The 24,768-nt window shown below is 33.2% G+C and overlaps 1 protein-coding gene and 1 long non-coding RNA gene across 9 annotated transcripts in view; one reads left to right on the forward strand and one right to left on the reverse strand.

Annotated features, from left to right (window-relative positions):
- Window positions 1-24,768, reverse strand: part of LOC106458381 (unconventional myosin-Ia-like) — a 306,550-nt gene that overhangs the window by 67,004 nt on the left and 214,778 nt on the right. For all 8 annotated transcript variants that reach the window (XM_022384798.1, XM_022384801.1, XM_022384835.1 and 5 more), the window contains exons 8-16: window positions 22,451-22,464; window positions 20,681-20,765; window positions 16,925-17,031; window positions 16,537-16,684; window positions 14,896-15,014; window positions 12,084-12,170; window positions 6,834-6,899; window positions 3,372-3,476; window positions 2,583-2,645 (exon numbers count right to left, since the gene is read on the reverse strand). In XM_022384798.1, the coding sequence (XP_022240506.1) occupies window positions 2,583-2,645; window positions 3,372-3,476; window positions 6,834-6,899; window positions 12,084-12,170; window positions 14,896-15,014; window positions 16,537-16,684; window positions 16,925-17,031; window positions 20,681-20,765; window positions 22,451-22,464 (794 nt within the window). The remainder of the gene's footprint in view (window positions 1-2,582; window positions 2,646-3,371; window positions 3,477-6,833; window positions 6,900-12,083; window positions 12,171-14,895; window positions 15,015-16,536; window positions 16,685-16,924; window positions 17,032-20,680; window positions 20,766-22,450; window positions 22,465-24,768) is intronic.
- LOC111085593 lies at window positions 7,702-16,224 on the forward strand. Its single transcript, XR_002610396.1, has 3 exons — window positions 7,702-7,719; window positions 8,637-8,639; window positions 16,133-16,224. It is a non-coding gene; the product is annotated as an uncharacterized LOC111085593 (long non-coding RNA).

Consider the following 24,768-nt stretch of genomic DNA (forward strand, 5'->3'; position numbering starts at 1 on the left):
GGATTGGTGCAAACACAAAGTTGACATACAGTTCTAGCAGAAGAAAAGTTGGAAGGTCCCCTTATTATAAGAAGCTTCTCTACACTTCATGATGTGTTGCTGATTGGCATCAAGGAAGAGTGCATATTGGAAATTGATTTCATAAGGAGACATAAATGTGAGACAAAGCTAGCTTCAGATAACTTCACAGTCTAGCAAAGGAAATCCCTATTTATTAAAAGGCAATTACCATATAAAAATTTGAATTCCCACTGACAACTAAGAAGTTAAATACTCATACAAGGAGTTACTAGGAATAATTCTTCATCTAGTGATTGGGACATAGTAGAACCAAGAGTTCCAGCATGTCCTGAGGTATTGGTGTTTGGAAGCACTCTCGTGGATGTGAAGAATGAAGATGTCATACATGATTTTATCCAGAAAAGACTAAAATCAGCCTTTTATAAAATGAAAGGTCATTATGATGGATTTCACTGAGATGACATGGTACAACTACACAGTTCTTGTCATAAGAAAAAAACTGCCAAGTTACATAGATGTTCAGAAAGGTCAAACACCATATTGAAAAGAATCAAGGATGTGGTTTACAGTCTCTATAGAGACAAATAGAGAGTGATTGTATTTGGAAGTATATCAGTGAGAGAATGGCCTACTGGGTAATTAAAGAGAAAATTTGTCAGTATAAACTCAATCTGCTGAGGAATCCAGTAGATTCAGTCAGTCACCTACCTAGGAAGGATAACACCAGCAACAAGACAGTCAGTAACAGCAAGAGGCTATCCCATTTGTATACCAAGGGCCTCAAAAGAGAAGATTTCTAAAAAGACTTGGTGAATGGACAGTTTAGTGCAGTGGTTTATTTTGTATTAAGATTGCTCAAGGGCTTTCACAATCTAGGAAGGGAGCAGTGTTGTAGAATATATTTTCAATATTTTAATTCTGATGTTAGCTAGAGGGCACATGACATTAAGATCAAGTAATTTTATGGGATTTGGCCTAGAATGTTCTGGATGACATCATGAAAAACTACTAACTTTGGCTAATTTCTAGAAGTGAGCCATCTATTATAAATAATAGTTAGTAGAGTGAAGTATTAAGCAAAATGTCAAAGTGAAGTATTTATTGTGTGAATACCGAGTAGTTTTAATCGAGTATAAGTCAGTTTTCAATTTGTAAAATGGCAGTCATTCAGTGAAGTATATATCCAGTTACTTGACCAATTAATCATGAAAATGTACAAGTATATTTACTTCTACATTAGTAATAGTACCATAAGCAAATTGTTTATGTAGAAACGTCATTTGTAAGCTTAGGCCTACAAGTTACCACAGCGTACAAGGAAGGTAGCATGTAGAATTGTTAAGGAAGAAATAAACTAATTTGTTATGATAGAGTGGACTTTGAATCATTTTCACCAAATAATTTAAAAGAACCTATTTAACAAAAGAACAATGTTACAACAATGTATATGTCCTGATAGTATTTAATCATTTTTCTATTAGAGACATGATTGAATGTTTTACCTTGCTATAAAGAAAGCCATGAAAAGTTAACAAATCAAAAAATTTTTAATACCACAAATATGCTAAACGAATATTTTCGTCATATCTTAGAATTATTTATTTACAAAATTAACTTCAAATAACACCTTATTGATAACATTAAAAGTGGATGAGGTGAGGCATTTAATTGAAAATACAGGATTATTCAAATAAAACAATGATAGATCTGGTTTTTATTCATCTTAACAACATCAACTGACACATCAATGGTTTTGAATATGAATACATGAAATATTTTTAAACATCAGGTAAGTTGGTTTAACCAAATGAGTGAGAGCTCATGGTGTCAAGGGGCTCACAGTGGTTATGCAGTTTTTAATAGCCTTCTTAGGTAATTTTTAAAGTTGGAAATTGTAGTACTTAAAAATTATTCTAATTGGTAAAATAATACTTTGGTTGGTAAAATTTCAACACAAAAATAAGTGCTTGTGGAGAAATGGAGACCATCAAAACTAAAGTTACCAAAGAGCCCACTATGGTCTTAATGTGGCCCTGACCTCAGTATAATGGAAACTATCTATCTGATGCACTCATGTAATTCACCCAAAATCTCTATTTTGTGTACAGTGAAAAAAATTTCATAGAAAATAACTTTGTTATAGTTAAAGCTGGGCCCAGATTACACACTTTTTTTAATTACTGATAATAAAGTATTAGACATTATCATATTGATATGTTGTGGATAATACATGATCAAAGATGTCACGTATTCTTCCTTTTAATAACTTAAGTATTGACAAAAAAAAAGAGTATAAAGACAAATAAACAAAAAAGAAAGCTTGTCTATCCTGTTTGAACAAAAAGTAGGTTTTAACTTGATCACAAAAAATATTTTAAATACATTAAATATTATTTTAAATAAATATAAAATTTAAGAGGAAACTATGAATTAAAAGGTATTTTTGGTACTTCAGTAAAGAAGCACATTATGCTAATATAATAATAGGTAGGCAAACAACTATTTATAAGCATTGTAAATACAAACACAATAGTCTCTGGATATATATATCGAAATGGTACCTTTTCTATGAGGTCACAAATTACTGCATTGTTAAAGTAGTCCACATGCACCCACTGGATCCCCTAGTGACCAAAATAATAAATAAAATGTAGAAGACAGAACTTCAAAAAAATTTACTGACATTGTTAATAAGTGAAAATTTTAGAATAATGCCTTTTGTTTTCAATGGATATTTTCATTATTTTTTATTATTTCTCACCTTTATTTGATTTCAAAATCTATCTTTCTTTCTAACTTTTTATCATAAAACTCATTATTTCCTTAAGGTAACCAGTGACTAAAAACCAACCAGCTTATTTTATTAGAGGTTTTGAACAAGTGATAATTTGTCAATTGGAGTGAGGATTATCTTGTAAAAAAATAGGTTCTTAATTTCGGATATTATTTTTAAGCTACCTTGAGTAAAGTCATAATTTGAACAATAAGATAATTAATTAAGTTTATGGTTGCAGTTGACCTACTTGATTTAATAGTTAAGAGAATGAGAAGAGACTTTATCAGACCTTAATTTATATGAATACTTTAATTTTTTTAAAATTAACTTTATTAAATATTATTTTTCTGTATTTTGTTTCACAGACTCATCCTTAGATTTTTAAAACCAAGAATATGTTAGGCTTTTGAGGATGAGAGTGTCTTAACATACTTATGTATATTAAGAAAATTAATCTTTCACATTAAAGAATTGGCATTTAATTGAAAAGACAAACATGCATTCAGTGTGTGTGTGTGTGTGTGTGCATTCAGTACTTAGAAAGCTTATTTCAATTCGATACTTTAAGGCTTACCTCTCTTATGTACTCTTCTTGCTCTTGTTTCAGTGTAAGTTCAATAAAAATCTGTTGGAGCTTCTCATTGCAGTAGTTTATAATGAATTGCTCAAAGCTATTGTGCTATAATTAAAAGATAAGAGCTCACAAATAGCCACAATGAATTTCCAGTTAAAGGGAAAAAATGATTAATCTTACAAATTATTAATATACAGTTTAGGTATTTGTTTGTCTCAATCAAATCCCATTTTTAAAAATTAAGTTTAAGCATCTGTGCCTTGAAATTAATATTTCCCCTGCCTGAAAATGCATTTCACATAGATAATCACCTTTCCACAGAACAATTAGCTAAAACCCCAAATTGAAAAGATGGTGTAAACACTGTTGTAAAGAAATAGATTAAAAAAAGACGAGTTATTTTCTGAGACTATAGCAACAGAAATGGAAAATGCAGGGAATGTGTTTCACTGGTTGGGAGGGGTTACCATCTCAAACAGGGAATACGTTTTGACAAATACAAGTGGTTGTTCTGAAGGGTTCTGTTGAAGAAACTTCTGGCTTTTTGCTAAAGTGTCGCAAAGGCGGGTGGAATAAGAAGGCTGTTCAACCACCCTATATATCCCAGGAGGTTAGCAGACCATGAAAGTTAAGTGGCTAGGGCAATATGTCAAGCCATACAGTATACAGTGAGAAATACTTACAAGAATACACAAGTTAAGGGATGAATCATCTTAGACCTGCATCCCAAGGAGAACTGAAGACCCATCAGACTGGTCACAATCACTTGGAATGGTCAGTTCTTAATGTTGAGGTGGCTTGTATTACTCTTCTAGGTTAACAAATCTGCCCTAGTTCCAGTTGAGAGGTACATACACTTACCAGTAGGATTTCACCGACCAAAAAGGAAATTCTCCATATAGATACCCTAGTGGATTTGTACTGGGGAAACAAGGGCTTTCCTGCTTTACTGGAAGAGATTGGGAGGGTGGAATTTGTGTAAGAGAGAACACTGGAGGGATATTAGACCAAACAGGAATAATTTCATCTGCATAAGGTCCTGCATGAGAGACTGTGCAATGGGTTATTATGAATACAGACAGCAAGAGCTGTTTTATTGAGAGGTTGTTTAACCATTCTCGTTTTCATACAGTACAACTTGGAAATTAATAAAAATATATTTATGTACTGTTGAAATACTTTTGCAGAAATTCCCATCTCAACTGAGTAGTAGCAGACAAATCTCGAAAAGTATAAACCACCACTGAGAAAATCCATCTGTAATTCAGAAAGCAACGAGTGCAAATCACTTTTGAGATACAAATCACACAGACATGAATGAAGAACCTACAACTCTTTACCTGAGTATTTTCTCTGGCATATTAAGTTTATTTTCTGAGCATTACACACGTACACAGAGTAAAATGCATAGACCAACTCTCAATTTGACCAGAAGAATCACTCTTGCACATTGGCTGTAGTGCATGACACTCTGTTGTAGCATCCAGTCCTTGCATTATGAAAAATCTGAAGTATTTCTGTTTCAGGGATCTTGGAAATGCTATCTGCATGACAGATTGAGTTCCACATTTAAGTGGATCATATAAACAATACAATATAATGTGCACTTTTAAATGCTCATACAAGTACCAGATGTTACATGCATCTGTGTTGCATTCACTGATCTGAGAAGCTATGTTTCAGCTTTCTCCAAAGTAAGCAATGCTCAAGCTATACCAACGTTTTTTGTGCTTCTCTCAAAGTTCCTGATTTACCAATCAAATTGTATATTCATTAGTGGCATACTTATTGCTTTTTTGGTTTATTCAATATTATTACTGTTGCAATGACTCTTATATCAACACAATGACCTGAATCAGGATGTTCATTAATCAAGTAAGCATCCTTGTCTGGAGAAACATTTCATGCTATGGTACTGCAAGATGCCAATGGTGTGCAACAAAACTGAACTCCTACAATATAATCCAGTGTGCTCTTATATCTTCAAGGTGCTAAAATTCATAAGTCATTTCATTCACACTTGGTTTACTCAGACAATGGATTTTCTATCATAAAAGTAATGATGATATTGCATGCCAAGTACCACAACTATACGCAGTTCTTTCTTGTCAGGCAGCAATGACATTCTGGAGTTGTCAACATAATATTTACATGCATGGTTGAAGATTCTACACCTTTCTGAACTGGTAAAGGTACTTCTTTGATTCCACTATTATTTGTCCATGATAAAAGTACAATCCTATTAAGCATAAGCCAACACCAATACATTAACTATAGAATATTTTAGGACTGAAATACCTGTTCACAGTGCACAGTCCATAAAAAATTTGAATAAGCTTCAGTCTGTGCAGCTTTTTTTAGAGGTTGACCATAAAACACCAATAATGTGTTGCTAAGTTGAGGAAACTGTGAATTTCATTTTTAATCACAAGCTGGACTTAGACTTTAACTAATACAATTTTTATAGAATATATGGATAGTTCATGTCTGCCTATGATATAACCAAGAAATTCTATGTGTATTTACTTAAATTCATGTTTTCTGAGCTTCTGTTTCAAACCTACTTTTTTAACTGCTAAAACACCACTCTCAGATCCTCATCAATAGCATGTGCCCAAACACCAGACATCACTGATATTGCAAACCATGTAATGTGAGATTCATCAGCAACCCAAAATTAATTGTTAAAGACCAAATGACATGATTGGAATTTATAATATCTATCTTGAGTGCTAAAACCAGTCTTGAGTCTACTTTCATTGTCCATTTCCACTTGTCAGTAATAAGACAAAAGGTTTCAAGAGGTGAACCATCAGAATATTTCCATTGCATCAAGACATTCATGTTTGTAAAACAACAGAAATGCATTGGCCTATGTTGCTGATGAATGCAGTCAACATAGAATCTTGACTTCCCTTACTTTTTCACATCACCTTTTGGTGATGATCAAGCACTCTGTGATGATTATATTACTCCATCCTTCAGTATCCCTGTCTTCATCTACACATGAAATCCAGAACAACAACCTAACCAGGTCAGGTTAGGAGAACACTGAGCATAAAATCCATATGCAAAAAATAAACATGTCCCTCAACCATTCATATAATGAATGTGAAATTCCCCAGTCCAGTCATGATTAATACATATCAAAGCCAGCCAGACAGAATTAACAACATTGATTAAGTACATCTAGCTATACTGAAGTTTTAAAAAATTACCCAAATAAAGATATTTCATATTCTGAACTATAAAACGGTTTAGTTTATAATATGTGCATATCACATTCACAAGACAATTGGAAACTGTGATAATTAAAATAGCAAATTCAAATTAATAAAGTTTCTTATAAAGTTAAGACATAAAGTAAACATATATAAATATATTTAAGATTTTAACATATTTTACACTATTAAACTTATATAAAATTGAATGAAGGTTTAAAATAATAATATTAAAACTTACCTCAAAAACCTCAAAACCATAAATATCTAAAACACCCAAGGACTTTCTTTTTCCAATCCTTTTAGCCTAATAATAATAATAAAAAATGGGGAGAAAAAATGAAGTCAATTTACCTATTTCTCTATTAAAACAAATAATCAAGAGTTTGGATTTTTTCATATTTAGATTGTGTAAAGTGTGAATAACCTGGTGAATTAAAACGAAAACTTACATTACAATTACAGTGAACTACAATGTCTTCCTTCTATAGTGTGGTTAGCTGTTACTCTTCTCACACCGTGAGTCACAGTAATTACCAGGGTCCGAAATTCGCGTTGTTTAGTCAGACCTGACCAGCTAGTAGGCCCATAGGCCGACTAGAATAGCAAAAATAAGCATTTTTCTTATTTTACCTTGTCATCAAATGTGCATTTCTATGCTTTTTTCTTAAAACCTTAGTTGTGTTTTTGTCCCATGAAAGTATCTTCTTTACTACAATCTTCCAAGTGAAGCCTCTACCTTTGTGGGGATCCCTAGCCTATTTTTAAACGTTATGGGGAATTCCTATGATGTCTGAATTTAAGAGGAGGTTCCTGGAACATGTGAATGTCAGGATCGATGCAAAGTATGTCGAATATAATAATTTGAACGGAGAAATACCTTCTGATCAGTATTAAAATAGTAACCTCAAGTCACATTACTTACGTGTTTATCTGCATTAATGTAAATATTATTTACTTTCCAAGAGTGATATAATCAAAACTATTGTATCCAGTTAAAGAGATTTATCTAATGTTACACAAATATGCATATACATATTATCAGTTGTATCCTTCTTTAAAAAAATTCACATCTGCAATTAATAAAATGTTATGAACACGTATATACATTTTCTTCAACTAGACCAGTTATATATTTTCTGAAGAACCAGTTAGACATTTTTCGTATTTCGGAACTAGATATTCTAACTCGGGAATGAGGAGATATCTGGGATATTATAGGTATATTAATTTGAAATATTTTGTTATCAAAGATTATCACAAGAAATTTTGAAATGGACATTGAAAGTTGATATTTGAGAGACAGTACTCATTATTTAAGGAGAGTTATTTTGTTTTTGTCATTAAGGGCATCTTTAGCCTTATAGGTGTTATCTATTTTGACTTTCAATAAAGCCTTGTTTTATACCTCTATCTGCAATGTTGATTCCTTTACCGCAGGAAGGAGAAAAACTTAAAACGCCGAGATTGTAAAATGAGGTTTAATTAAAAATGTTTTGCAAAATTGAGGGAAAAAACAAAGACAATTGTACGTTTCACAAAAACTTCATTCAACCCCAGTAAGGGCATCATCAGGTCGTTAATAAATAAAGTTTTTGTGAAACGTACAACTGTCTGTTTTTCCTCAGTTCTGCAATAATGGAGTTTCTTCAAGTACCAACGGTTTCAAGTATCTATTATATAAAATATAGCTTACTCGATGTTTCACTGATTCTCGTATTTGTAATGCATTTTTGTTCTTAGATATTTTGTAAAGCTTCTTGACCATTAATATTTGCAAACATTCTAGATATGTTAGGACTACTTTCTAAAATAGTGTTATCATCGTACTAGCAACTCCCTCTAGCAAACAACTAACTTAAAACACTGACAATATAGCTTACAAAACAGCCCACTTCCTGGATTATCAAAAAAAAAGGGTAATACACAAATAAAACACTGTCTATTCACCAAGTCATTTTGGTGGTTTTAGTTTTTGCAGATTATGGCATACAGACGGGATGGTCTCCTGTTCTTTGTCATCACTTGCTGTCCTGTCACTTAGGGAGTTCTTTTTAAGTAAATGGGCAAGCAAATACTTGATGATCATTTGGAAGTGGTCTCAACAGGAACCCTGAGAAGATTATTCTCTAGGGGTACATAGTTGCTATACTCTCACTGGTGTACTTCCAAAGATGAACTGTGAATTATCTTTGACAGGGACTGCTTGTCCTTCTGAATATCTTTAAATCCACATCATTGTATGGTCCTTCCAAGCACCCACTCGACTTTCTTGCAATGGGAATTCTTCAGCCACATCATGTCACCTCGATGAAATCAAGTATTTTCAGCGTTAACATCATAGTGATTTTTATTTTATTCCAAACCGATTTAATACTTTTTCGAGTAAAGGCATGTATGACAACATGCTGGAGTGTTTGGTTCCACCATTCCCCAGTCACTAGATAATAACTTATTGCTAATAACTCCTAGTATGAGTATTTCACTTCATGGTTGTACAATGACCACCCTCCTTGTTCCCATAGAAATCCATAAAAACCACCAAACATTAGTGGCCACCTTATCGAACACATTTGGAGTGTCACACCAAAAAAGAAGTTTTTAATGCAAAGTTAAGGAGTTAAGATCATTTAAATACACATCTGTTTACTCAGGATGGAGGATGACTAGATTTTAACAGTTTCACAATCTATGACCAGGAAATCCTTAAGCAGTACATGCCAGAAACATCAATAGAGAATGAACTTCTAGTAACAAGGGTAGAAACAGAGGGTGACCCATTATGATCGACTTTAGATAGGGTGACCAGATTTTCAAATCATAAAATTGGGACACACACTCAGATTTTCGGATCTCAAAATTAGAACCCCCTTTTTTTGGGAGAAACTAATTAGCAATAAATAATAAACATCATCAATTAAAAATGGTATTTTTACTTACATTATCGTTGCTAAAGATACTTCTCTGAACATGTGATTTTTTTCGAGCAACTTCTCAAAAAATCTGAGCAAGTATGATCCACATTCCCCCTTGATGTACTTTAAATGAAGGCATCAGGGCTTGAAAATCGAACTTCATTTCTTTATTTTGGTGGGAATAAAATAACGTGGTCGGTGACGTATGTAATATCGACACCATGTTGTCTGCAGAGACGTTTTCAACAGTGACATCATGTGGTCTGCTGCAGCCTACCTTATGATATAGCCAACTTCAGAGGAAGTAGCAAATGCTATACTGAGTCATTGCAAGCTGTGTGACAATTTTCCTTGCTAGCAGTTAAAATATTAATATATGTTGATTCATGGTACAGAGTAGAAGTATTAAAAAGTTATATAAATTACTGACAAAAAATGTAAACTGGGGCATTTAGGCATCTCGAAAGGTTCTATTGGGACATCAGAACAACATTTCAAAAAGTGGAACGTCTGGTCACCCTATCGTTGGAGGTATGTCGGCAAGTTAACAGCAAACTACTATATAACATCAAAGAACACATTTCCAAAGGCAAGTGTGCATGCTGAAGAGTCCAAGATTCCTGTTGAGATCATTTTCAGAGTAAAACCAAGAATGAAGCCATCAGTGGATTCCCTTACCATCTACCAGAAGATAACTCCAACAGCGACAAGATGCAAACACTGATAAAGAACAAGAGTTCATCCCACCTTCGTTTCATAAGCCAGGAAAAAGAAAACTGTCACAAAGATTTAGTGGGTGAACAGTTTAGGGACAGTAAATAAGAAAAGAAAGATTTTGATTTGTTTATCAAATTTTGATTGTATTTTGTTTCACACGTTTCATTGATGATTGTAATGTTTATACTTAAGAATATAAATGTTTTTGATTATCAAGAGTTAATTTATTGTTTATTACGAAATTTGAATTTTTAATATACCATCGTTATTCTTGTGTAATAGCACTTGTCAACGGACTTCACAATCCAGGGAGTGTACAATGCTATAGACTGTAATTTTGCTTTTAATTTAGAAATGTCCACTGATTTTGAATAAAGGGAGTTTTTAACTGCATGTTATGAGTACTTAGCAAACAATGACTAGAACGTTCGTAAAAATTGAGGAAACGATTTGAACAATATAAAAAACGCCAATTACACAACAGTAGGGTGGAGATTTGTGATCGATTATTGAATCACCTTGTTAGTTCAGCATTTTAAATTCAGAGTTTGTGTCTTCAACGAAGTACTAGAGATACGAGAAAATTAATAAGGGGAATCTCTATTTGTGAAGTTAGGCTTAACGATAGTTACTTGGAAATTATAGTTGGAGAAATAAAACTCCTTCATTATTCTGAAGTGTACTGGATTTTGCTGTTCTTATTACATTTACTTCGTGCAAAGCTACGTAATGGGCTATTTGCTCTCTATCCACCGCAGGGAATCAAACCCAAGATTTTAGCGTTGTAAGTCTGTAATTTTAACTGTTGTCCCATCGGGGAACTTAGATGTTGCATTCTTTGCTTTACATAATAATAATCATGGTAGTACTACCTATGTAGGGACTGCTCGAATTGTTCATCGAAATGGTATTTTAAGTATATCCTCAATAGGTCATCAGAACTTTACAATACTATACAGTGCTTCCATTTATAACAATATATATTTAATGACAGAGACACATGTTTTGGGAATGTCTGTAAATATCATAGCAAAAAGTTTGAATTTCTTGTTCTTCTTTCCTCTGCTTCTTTTTTATTACATAACTCAAAAACAAAAACAATTGTGTCAACCAATTTCACTGAGGTGACATAGTTTCAAACGGAGTATCCACTTTTATAAGTATTATTAATAACTAGTAGTAATTTCAAAAATCACAATTCTAGTCTAAACGATGTTATCATTACCCCTTGAAGTGTTTCTTTAAAAAGGTTTAGTACAGCGTGAAACAGGAAATACCAGCCAATAATAGATAAACAATAAATATTACAGTTGGAACATCATTGTATTTAGAACTTGGTTATAAGTAAAACCTTCCTATGTCTATTGAAACACTGCATTAAAAAAACAAGCAAACAAATAAAGAAAAACTTTTCAAAAAAAGAAATAAATGCAAGGATGGCTAACATCAATCTTTTAAAAACAATGCAAACAAGATAGTGAAAATGGCATTTGCATCATCCCTATATAATAGCACAGGCAAGAATTAACATATAGCAATATATATAACTATTCAATCACAACTGAGTTTGATTTATCCTATTTTTGTCTGCTAACATTCTACTACACTGTGTGTCTGTGCTATTATGTAGGGATGATGCAAATGCCATCCCTACTACCTTGTTTGCATTGTTTTTAAAAGATCGATATTAGCCATCCCTACATTTACTTCCGATGTTTAACGTTATAAGCCCTCGGACTTACTGCTTAACCATCGAGATGCGACCAACATATAATTTTTATACTTTTACTTAAATCTCAAGTGTTTTTTTTGTTTGCTTTATGCTTAGTGACCTTAAAAGGCATATGAAACATTCTTACCCGTATATTTTCATTAATTCTATTCACCAACCAAGTGAAGAGACGGCTGTACAACGCTTTACATAAGGCATCTCTTGCATATGTGGCCTATAGAAAGATGAAAAGAAACAGTAACTTATTAGTCACGTCGGAACGTACCAAACATTTTTTTTTGAGGGGGGGGGGGTGAGTCGTAAATGAATAGACTTTCAATAAAAAACGCCGACTGCATAGAAAAGACTAAATAGAAAAATGTTGTCGGCAAAATATTAGGTGAAGAGCATTGATATTCGGCCACAATTTAATTATTGAGACACGTGCTCCTCTGTTCCCGATTTCTACTCTATGCTTAGACTGGTTTAACAATGTGTTCTAGCATCTTTAACCCATAAAGTTTAAAGTATTAGTTCTGAAAAATACGTACCAAAAATCATTAAAACATAATATCTTCTCCAACAAATCTCTATCATATATGGGTGTAAAACATCATGGGCGCCATTTGGGATGAGGAAGAGGCAGTTGCTCTCTCCCTGTGTTTCACATCATTTTTTTTTATCTTAAGAACAATACACATATCTAAAACGTGTATTTTTATCTGTAAAATGAGGAAGAGGCAGTTGCTCTCTACCTGTGTTTCACATCATTTTTTTTTATCTTAAGAACAATACACATATCTAAAACGTGTATTTTTATCTGTAAAATGAGGAAGAGGCAGTTGCTCTCTACCTGTGTTTCATACCATTTTTTTTAATCTTAAGAACAATACACATATCTAAAACGTGTATTTTTATCTGTACAAAACACTTAAAGTTGCCCGCCCTACTGAAATCTGAAATGGCATCCCTAAAAAACATTAGACAAACAAACAGCAAGAAATCCACATATAGGAGGTTGTTCTTAATAGACAAGTATATCATTTCAATCTGGGAAGCTTTAGGCGATCTGCTTGACCTAACATATAAATGTGGCTGATAATGTATTCACACATTCATAAAAACCTAAGTTATTTTAACGTATTCGTGTCCAAGAAGTATATAATTAAGAATCAACCAAATTATAGATTTATAAATCCAACTAGGTAATAAATCCATAACTGTTTGTTTCAAAATTCCGTGTTAAGCTACAGAATAGATTTTTGCATATAGCCGTCCCTAATTTTCAATTACTAGACTCTTTTATAACATACCAATGGCTCCCGAGTGCAAAACGTATTTTTGCAGCAATGGATCAAGAACAAATTTTCAGATACACATTTAGGACACACTTACCAGTAAGCTATACTCGATCCCAACAAATCCATAAGGGCTAATGAGGATACATTGAGATGGACCAGTAAAAGACTCATTTCGAAGTTTTTTAAAATACCATCAGCAGAAAGTGTACTCGTTTCCAAATCAATAATATATTTATTCAGGCACTTGCACAAGGCAAACCGCAATTTATAACAGAAGAAGATGACTGCAATCTGTCGATTCTGATTCGCTGCAATTGTAAGGTACCTGTTCAGAGACGGAATCAGACGTTCATCGCTGCAAGTGGATCCTGCTTGGCCATAAACAGATTTCATAAGGTGGGCCTTGTGACATACGTCCACTGAGAAGCATTTCGTTCAAAGCAAGACAGAAAACAGCTCGCTTATACCAGTGTCCAGAGCATGTCCATCAGACCAATGACACATGGAGTAATCTTCTATTTTATAGATAAGTCATACTTCGTCCTGCAGCCATGTCTCAAACGTGTACTCATTTAAATAGAATCTGAAACCATACTTCAGCTTGATGAATAATAACACCACCCCACATGCTAATCTTGCCCTTTCACATAAAAAGATGGGAGTGACAAAATGGGTAGGTCTGCACACACATTAAACTTCAATCATATCAAATGTGCATGAGATGTTCTTGGCAGACGCTCTTTCAAAGAAGTGCTCGAAGTCTCTTCAAGATTTTACAAACATTCTGCTTTTATCGAAGAACATCCGTGTCAAGCTGCCTTTTCCATTGGTGGTATTATTATACTCATTCTTTCATATATATTCTACTATTATCCTTTCCTTAATTTACCTAATCATCTAACTTTTTAATATATTATACCAGTGTAAACATTTCTAATTTGTCATTGTAAAATTTGGTGTCATTTCCTATATATTCTTATAATAGAAGCATTAATGGGCTGGGTATGGCTAATTGGTTAGTGTGCCGAAGTGTGGATCCAAGGTTCACACTCCATTGCCGCAAAATTGCGCTCTTTACTTTGGGGCCGTCGGTTCGATAGAAGAGTGATGGTACAATTCCAATATTCGATTAGAATAACCCAAGAGTTTGGGTGGGTACTGTTGACTTGATACTTTTCTTCTAGTCTATCAGTTCAGAATCAGGAACTGCTAAAGCATTTAATCCTTGTGTAACAAAACAAATATATGCTAATTGCTTATTTATTTTTCTTATGAGAGTGAAGATTAAAGGGGGGACAGGGTTACTTACAAAAATGAAGATTAAAAAGGGGACAGGGTTACTTACAAAAATGAAGATTAAAAAGGGGACAGAGTTACTTACGAAAGTGAAGATTAAAGTAGGGACAGGGTGACTTATGATAACAATTTGCAAATTAACAATTATTTAAGGTTATTATTTAAAGCAAATATGATGTTTGATGAAGTAACCACTCTTCATTACAACAATCATAAAACATCCTCCAATCTTTTATTTATCCAATCACCTTTTCATCTATACACTCATCGAATACTTATTTTATCTAGCTAGTTACACATTTAATTATACTCCATTTATATTATTTTTTGGGCATACCCATTAAGATCTCACAAGTACATTACCTCAGAAGCAGAAAGGTCTGTGACTACAACATCATGCCGAGCTTCCAGGGTCCTCAGTGTTAAAGCAGCCTGGATTGCTCGAAAGTCTGCCTTTAGGAGCTCACATATATCATACAGTTCTATAAAGAATTAAAATATGCTATTTGTATTAAATTACAATAGTTACTACTCATAGTTTCATACAGTTTCATAGTATCACATTAGTTTGGTACACTCATTATGCATCACATACTTTAAAACAATAAAGGAACATTCATATAAACTCCACTGATTGACTATTTTGCTTAGCCCCCGCCCTATATTTATACTTATAGAACAATATATTTATTTGCAAATGCACAATAGACTGATTGTATGATGTGTAGGTGATCGCTTGAACCAGACGAATGAGGATACGCAGACTTAGCCTAGTTACGACTGCAACGCAACGGATTAAAGCAAGAATATCCGACTTTAAAAAGAGCATGGCACCAAATGTCTGCCTAGTAACGATGTCAAACACCGTTTACTTGCCCAGGTTGTAATTCTCTTCATGACACTAAAGAGTATATCTTAATAAGTCGCTTGTGTTCCTCTCGCAAAGTTCTCGATCAAACGCTACAAATCTCATATCGTTAGAAACTACTTTGTCGGAGAAGTCTGGATTGCATATTGGCTTTTGCATTCAGAATCACTTTACCTGTTTTTTGCTGAGTCAAACTTTTTAATGCAACGACGGCACAATGTCGTTGTCATCACGTTACTACTGGCTTCGATTCCAACTTAAGTTTTTTCTTATTTGCAAAGTATTTTACACAAACAAAACTTACCCCACGTGTAATTTCCTAAAAAAAATTAACATTACGCTAAAGACAATTCTTATGGTATTTCTCGACTTATTTAGGTCTAAAATACGTATGCGCAGTTCGTACAAAACCACATGGTTATCACTTTGTAAACATGCATTCAGATGTTCCTGCATCTTCAGCAAAATTTGCCTTCATTATAACTTTACATTTATAGACTGTTATAAACACCTTTTGGCCATTTTTTTCTTTAGTACAGGTTTTATTCTTTGTTTTTGTGACCTTCTTTGTTTCAACTCGTAAAACAGTGTCATACACTGAACGCTCATAACTGTTTCATACTCTGTACACTATTATGAATACCATTACTATATTCTATTGTTTACTTTACGTGTAGTTTTATTAAATAAAGTTATGTCTACGTGAGTTTGTTTTTTCTGACCGAGTAAAAGTTTATCGATCTAACACATAATGCCTCCAAGAAAGGGTAGCTTAAATGCTGTGCGTGCAAATGATAGAATAAGGAAAATTCAAGAAAAGGGTATGAAAACTACCGCAAATGTCTTGCAGGTCGCGGGTAGTATTTCTTTTTTTTTTACATATAATTTGTAATTATTTTATGCACTACTTCGCAGTTTTGGTATTAAACAAACACAGAAGCTCCTCTTAAATATTCTGGATTGCATGCACATTTGTATTGGTACTAAACCAGTTCTTAAGTATTCTTCTATTTCATGAAGAAAAGTCCTTCTGAACCATCTAAACTAGACGTGATTAATTAGCCTAGTTTTAACGTATCCTATATGCTTGTTATCACACCACGTTAATGGTAATTATCAACCCTGTTCTTACGTACCATACTCGTTCATGAGCGAACATCCTTCTGTGCCGTCCATGTTGGCGCGAGGGATGAACTGTAGATTCCCAAACTTCAACACACTGGAAACAATTTGAAAAGTAGCCAGAATTTCATCTTGAAGAAACCCAACGACCTCCATGGCTTTCTAAAGTATAACCCAAAAGTGTGTGAAAGTCATAATAAAAATAGAACATTATAATTATGGTGTAATTTTATAACTTATGAACATTTTATATTCATTATTTCTAAAATCAGCCAAGTGCTTACGGTAAACATAGTTTCAACTTTATTTTTAAAATCAAACTAAATTACATTTTGATAAAAATCCGAATTTCTAGTTATTAGGAGAAATGTCGTTTGACAAGATAGAAAAATTCCAAGTTACCTTCGTGAGTGTCCAGCTTGTCCTGTCATCAACAGTTTCTGTTTGTAAACACCTGTAATGGCTCAGTATACTGTAGTTTTCTAAATTTCTTTGGAGTTTTAGTGTTTCTAAAAACAAAATCACAAAATAAGTGCTTATTGAAAGATACGCGTTTTATTAAAAAATAACAAATAACAATAACGCAAATTAGAAGAGAAAATGTTGTTCGTCTGACGAATAGGAAAATTCCAAACATAGTTTTTAATGAAAAATTAAAAGGTAATATTTCACAGTAATACAACCATTAAAGATGTTAATAACTTTTAGTTATTTTATTATTAATAATATTGTTTAAGACGTGTTTTTTTATTATTCCCAAGGTTAATGAAAATAATTGGTATCACAATGGCTTTCCACTTCATTATTTTTTAACAAAATACTGAAAATAATATTTAAATGATTTTGTTCTAATTTCGTTTTGTTTCTTAAGTAATATGATAACACAGAAAGAAATTCTCCCAGTATTGTTTGTTCTTAGGTCTTAAGATCACATCGTGCTCAGGATTATTGCAGTAAAAGTAATAAAATGTTTTGTTTCTTAAGTAAAATGATAACACAGAAAGAAATTCTCTCAGTACTGTTTGTTCTTAGGTCTTAAGATCACACCGTGCTCAGGATTATTGCAGTAAAAGTAATAAAATGTTTTGTTTCTTAAGTAAAATGATAACACAGAAAGAAATTCTCTCAGTACTGTTTGTTCTTAGGTCTTAAGATCACATCGTGCTCAGGATTATTGCAGTAAAAGTAATAAAATGTTTTGTTTCTTTGTTATTAAGTGCAAAGCTACACAACATGTTATCTGTGCTCTGTCCATTGCGGGTATCAAACACTAATTTTTAGCATTATCAGCCGTCATTCTTACCATTGGGCCACCGTGAGGCAGTTTCTGTGCCCACCGCGGGTATCGAAACTCGGTTTTTAGCGTTATAAGCCGTCAGACTTACCGCTGAGGCACTGGGAGGGGAGCATAATAATGCGAGTTAAAATTGAATATTATCAGTTAGCTTGCTATAAAAAGAAAGGAGAAAAGTTTTAAAATTAGAAATTCTTACATAACCTTTAAATGACTATCATGTATATAAGGTAATTATTTCTTTCGGGGGGGGGGCTGCAATTGTCTAGTACCACTAATTCAGGTATAAATCGCAATAAAACGATCACAACACAATCTTGCACTACTTCAAAAAGTGACAAATATTTTGCCCCCTAGTGGCACAGCGGTATGTTTGTTTGTTTGTTTGTTTTTAATTATGCACAAAGCTACACAAGGGCTATCTGTGCTCTGCCCACCACGGGTATCGAAACCCGGTTTCTAGCGTTGTAAGTCTGCAGACATACCGCTGTGCCACTGGGGGGCCACAGCGGTATGTCTGCGGACTTAAAACATTAGAAACTGGGTTTCGATGCCCGTGGTGGACAGAGCACAGATAACCCATTGTGTAGCTTTGTGCTTCAACTACAAACAGACAGACAACTATTTTATATAATAACCCTTAGGTGTGGGGGAAAACCAATTTAATAGATTGAAAACGACATATCTTCAAATAGAAAACACGTGTTCAAAACTTTTAAGTAAAATATAGTGTTATTTGGAAAGTTTTTCCCTAAAACATAGAATTAAGATGATAGTAAAAAATAGTAGTTTGGGATTTTAAATAAATTAAATATTACATGAAGCTTACGGTATAACTACAAACTGGAGGCGTGAGACTACCTATCGTTTGTGCCAAGTCACAAGCACACAGTATCGCACATTTATATTTTCTTAAGTCTAAGTACTGACGAAATTGGCAGATTTATGATTAAAATGCAAATATAGAGATAGTGCTAACTGTTTGCACTGAAGGTCTGCCTAATATTACGCCAATATATTTTTAGATCGTATTTTTTATTTGCTGTTTTTGAACTTTAGCTGAAAATACAGTGTGCTTAGATGGGAAACATGTTGCCTTGATTAGCAATTTGCTGGTCTCTACCGCAAGAAAGTGGGGGTGGGGAACCTTTGATAGTGGGTCACTACACAAACCTGATTGTAATTGAATAACGTGAGACATGTATTGTGTTCCAGACCCAATCAATGAATGGTTGTCATAGTAACAGACTTTGTGATCCCATTCTTTCTCTCTGCCACGCTGCTAGACAAATTGATCAGTTTTTGAAGTGCAAGATTGACCATAATGTTTTTTACATTTAGATTGTCAAAAAACAAAACCAAAAAAACTTGTTAGCTCAGTTCTAGTTTATGTTTATAAAGTTTTGGACACACTGGAAGAATTTCGGCAGAAATATGTTTAACAAAACGTGAAACTACCATAAAAAACGTAGAATAACGATCATTCAATGTTTGAAATCGGAACAGGATTTTAAGACACTGATTTGAATAAAAGTCATAAATAAAACTAAGAATATCTATACCAGAAACTAAAGAAATTATAATACTACGACCTAGAATTGACCTTCAAGAATTTTGTTTCTTTTGTTTATGATTAAGCGAGTGCAAAGCTATATAATAGGCTATTTACACTGAGCCCAGCACGGGTATTGAGCTCCTATTTTTCGAGTTATATGCCCACAGAATTACCGCTGAGCTATCAGGGGACATTATTTTTGACAAGAATATCGAGTTAGATGTGTAACATACGATTAAAATATTAAAATCATACTAAATTAACAAACGTAGAAAAAGGAAATATCCTGGATTGTAGCTTTACATTGATTAAACAATGAATACACTAAAATCTAATTAAAAGCTATATATCTATTTTATGGTGATCTTAGAATTTACACCTGTTCATTATCGTGACAAGTCTACAAAGTAGAAGTCTGTCGCTAACATATTGTGATATCCTTATGATGTTGGGGAGGATGAATGCTTCTTCCCCAATTAAATCTGACTCGTGAATTCTATATAGAAGATACTTTTTTGAAAAGGGAGGAAAAAGAAATTAGTGAGGGAATAAGGAAAAAGGAAATGGACCCGAATTAAACCCTTTAATGTTTTTTTCTTTTCCTTTTGCAGATTGAATTTGGTACTAAACAATTCGACCAGTTGTTTGGTAAAATTAAGATCGAAGCTTAATCTTATATTTTGCATACAAACGCTATCAATACCGACAAAAATGTGCGAAATATTTTCCACTTACACGTTTATTAAACTAAAGCTTAATACTAAATTTCAACATAAACCAAAGATCGTTTGAAATATTATCTTACTTCGACTAAAATATACATTAATTCTACTTTTACTTTATATTTAAGATAGCAATGAGCAGTATTAGTTGATGATGCCATACATCATTATGTAAATTTAAGTTTTTTACATTAAGAAATACCGCAAAACTACAATTAAAAATATCTCCACTAATTTTCAAATAAATCATTACCAAGAAATCTTGCTAAAATAGATAGTCGGACAGTAATTTATTTAAAACTTATCGTAACAAGAGAACTTTCAAAACCCCTTAACTACCTAGCAAATGGAAGAGCATGAGATAAACAAATCGTACATTTAGAAAATGAAATTTACTGATAGGGATTCAAAGCAGAAGACTCTACGCTTCAGCTAGAGATTACTAAAAGCACTTGAAATAATGCACTTTCTAAATCAGTAGAAAAAAACTGTATTGGAAGCGTATCTTGGTCTATACTGATCAATATAGTTATTATCAAGATTTACAACGCTATACATCGGATTAAAGAAGAAAAAAATATACTTACTGAGAAAATGAATATCTGCTCCACTGAGTATTTGGTAAAATATGTGGAAATTTCTTTCTCCTTGGGACTGGGACACTACTCTAGACTGTAAGTAAGGATCAATTTACGATTACTGCATTACCCTACATTGTAATAGAGGGACACTACTCTAGACTGTAAGTAAGGATCAATTTACGATTACTGCATTACCCTACATTGTAAGGGTGAAATGGTTTACGTTTAGTTTACTGCGATTGAACATGTATAGAGGGACACTACTCTAGACTGTAAGTATGAAATGGTTTACATTTAGTCTACTGCACTTGGAAATGTATAGAGGGACACTACTCTAGACTGTAAGTAAGGATCAATTTACGATTACTGCATTACCCTACATTGTAAGGGTGAAATGGTTTACGTTTAGTTTACTGCACTTGGAAATGTATAGAGGGACACTACTCTAGACTGTAAGTATGAAATGGTTTACATTTAGTCTACTGCACTTGGAAATGTATAGAGGGACACTACTCTAGACTGTAAGTATGAAATGGTTTACATTTAGTATACTGCACTTGGACACTACTCTAGACTGTAAGTATGAAATGGTTTACATTTAGTATACTGCACTTGGACATGCAAAGAAGGTCACTACCTTAGACTTTAATGAACTTAATACAAAACAAAAACAAAATTAGAATGAAGCTAAAATTAAAAATAATTCTTCCATTATCATTCCTTGTTGTCATCGTTAAGTCATAATGGATAATGTCTTTGGAATATTCCCAATGTGAGAACAATAACGAGAGACTATACTGTTGTAGAAAAATTAATTAAGTTAGAAATACCAGCTGTTCTACTGTGGTTAGAAATATGGATTATCAGATCGTGGTTGGAAATACAAACTGTTGTATTGTTATTACTGTGGTTAAGAATATGAACTGTTCTAGTGTGGTAGATATACGAGTTGTTTTACTGTGGTTATTAGTAAAAACTGCTTAACTGTAATTAAGAATGTTATCTGTTCTACTGTAGTTACTGTTGTACTTTACAACTGTGGTTAAAAATACGAACTGTTATACTGTAGTTAGGAATATATACCATTCTTCTGTTGTAGATGACAATGTGACATTTCTTCTGGTTGTTAGAAATATTCGTTGTATTTTGTAGTTGAATATTTGTAGTAACTAACCGTGGTTGAAAATATGATTGTTTTATTGTGATTTACAATGTTATATGATGAAACTTTGTTGAATGGACGGCAACTGCCTGTTGTAGAAACACAAGTCCAGAGGACGACGTTTCGAAAGCCTTCCGCCTGAATACGAGAGGCGGGAAACTTTCGAAACGTCGTCCTCTACACTTGTGTTTTTACAACAGGCAGTTGCCGTCCATTCAACAAAGTTCATCACGAATACTCTGCCTAAACAATCTATCAAAGAATACAATATTATTTGTTTTATTCTAGTTTGAAATATGAGTAGTTACATTGTGTTTTAAATGTGGATTGTTGTATTGTGGTTTAAAATATAAATTGTTATATTGCTGTTTAAAAAATTAACAATAACTGTACGATTGGAGTTGAAACTATATATCGTTTTACTGACGTTGCACATATAAATTGTCTGTATTTATTTATTCTGTGTAAATATAAGTGTACGTTAAATATGTCATGATAACATCAATAAGTTTATTACATTTGTAACACGGATTTTATATTTTCACTAAAGCTTAATATGATTGCAAATATGAACTAATCTATTAAATAACTATTAAAATTGACAATGTCCTTACCTTTTCTAGAAGATCTGAAAAGTAAAACAGAAAAGAGCAAGATTGATTAGGGTTTACTTATAAGAAACTGTACAGTAAAATAATGAAATTAAAATAAGTTCTTGTATGTTAACTGACCACTTATTATATAACCCCACACATATACTTTTAGAACACTCTATTTATTTACCCATGCAAAACAAACTTATTACGTGGCGTAATTAATTGAGCCTAACTTATGTAGAGATGTAGTCATATCCAGGGTAAAATGTAACACAACGGGTAAGTTTGTTTCTTGTTATTCAGCTGAACGACACTTTATGCTTATAATGGGCGAAACGGTCAGGTCAGGGACCCTCTATGTTTCAGGCATAACCATCCCTAATTTTATATAGCAGACCAGAAGGAAGTCAACTAATGGATATCACACATCTCCTAACATAACTACTTTTAACCAAATAGTGGGATTGACTGTCACTGTTATAACACACCAATAGCTAAAAGTGCGAAAAGTATTTCATGGCATCATGTCTCGAACAGAAAAAAGGAAACATTCTGTTAAATAAAACTAAGGCTTATAAGCCACATACATGTTATCACTTTTATTGGTGTAATTGGCAATTCGCGAAACTACTCCCAAATGCTCATTTACTATAAAAATATTTTTGTCCATTCTCCATGACTCTAAAGTGACAGATACTTGGATTCGTGATATCTTCGTTAATGTTTTTAGTTTTTTTTATTCTAACAACTTGTCAGTTATAATGTATGTTTTCATTAAAAAAATAAGATTTTAAAAAATGTTCAGCCTAATTTGGTTCACTTAGTATATGATAACATTATGAGAATACAGTTCATCATTACTTTTCTCAAGTGCTTTGAAAAGCACAATTCAACTTTTCTTTGTTCAACTAATACTTAATAGAAGGGCAACAATGAAAGCACAGCTCGCACTTATTTAAATCAACAACAGTAAAAGCTCTTAAGGCATAACAATGATGACCAATATGTATGGTGATCTACATTTATTTAGTATGTGAAGATATAAAATAACGTTTTACATGTTACAGAAACATTTTTATTATATTTGAAACATAGAACAGTACAGTTTAATTTCATACGGGTATGGATTAATCTACCGTTATTGGGAATGCCTGTTGAATATTATTAAAATATATATTATTCTGAAAGTAACTTTTGCGTTTAGAATTATCACGTAATCTTTAAACATAAATAAACTGTACTATGTTAAATCGCTACACAGTGAATATGGCTTTACGTTGGTTCATTATTTTGTTGTTTTTAAGCATAAAGCTACACAATAGACGATCTGTGCTCTGCCCACCGAGAGTATCTAAACCTAACTTTTAGTGTTTGAGCCACTGGGAGGCGGTGGTGGCGACTTCACAAATTAGCCGTAGGCGCCGAAAATACTTTTCCCGGGGTGTAGGAGGGGACGCAGAATAATTATCATGTGAAGTTTATTAGGCCTGCATATTGCGTACTTTTCCTGATTGGGATGGTGGGGGGGGGGGCTCCCATCTATCTGGACTCTATGGAATGACCTAATATTCTTATTGACCTTGTCAATGTTTGGACGCAATCCTTTTTAAGATTTCTACTCTTTAGTTTGTTTTGAAACGTTTTTATCACTTGAAATTAAACCAATTAAAAAAAGGAATATCCAAAGAAATTCTGTAATCCGGCACAATTAAACTCAAGTGTATTTGTATTTTTAATAAGAAAAATGGTTATCATTATGTCAATACATTCTTTCATTTCTTTTTTCTTTTGAAGTTTAGCTTGGCGTAGCCCTACACTTAAATGCATCTGTTTTGCTAAAAAATATATTCTCGTTTTCACTGAGATATTACGAAGTAATTTCATTGATGATCACAGAATAATATAAAATCCAGAGTTACATATATAAATACACATAAAGTATGGAAAGAAAACTATACGAATATTGTTTTTTGAAAGAATCAAAGTTTAGTTGTTTGTTTTTTTTAATTTCGCGCAAAGCTACACGAGGACTATCTGCGCTAGGCGTCCCTAATTTAGTAGTGTAAAACAAGAGGGAAGGCAGCTAGTCATCACCACTCACCGCCAACTCTTTTACAAACGTCACATTATAACGCCCCCACGGCTGAAAGAGCGAGCATGTTCGGTGTGACGGGGATTCGAACCCGCGACCCTCAGATTGTGAGTCGAGCGCCTTAACCACCTGGCCATGTCGGGCCAAATGTTTAATTTCAGCTTTGCAATATAGAACCATTTTATAAAATAATTAGCTATACATAATGTTAACAGTTGTATTGTATAAATTATTGTATATATAT

The sequence above is a fragment of the Limulus polyphemus genome, unplaced genomic scaffold (genome assembly GCF_000517525.1).
Source record: "Limulus polyphemus unplaced genomic scaffold, Limulus_polyphemus-2.1.2 Scaffold22, whole genome shotgun sequence".
Taxonomy (NCBI): Eukaryota; Metazoa; Arthropoda; class Merostomata; order Xiphosura; family Limulidae; genus Limulus; species Limulus polyphemus.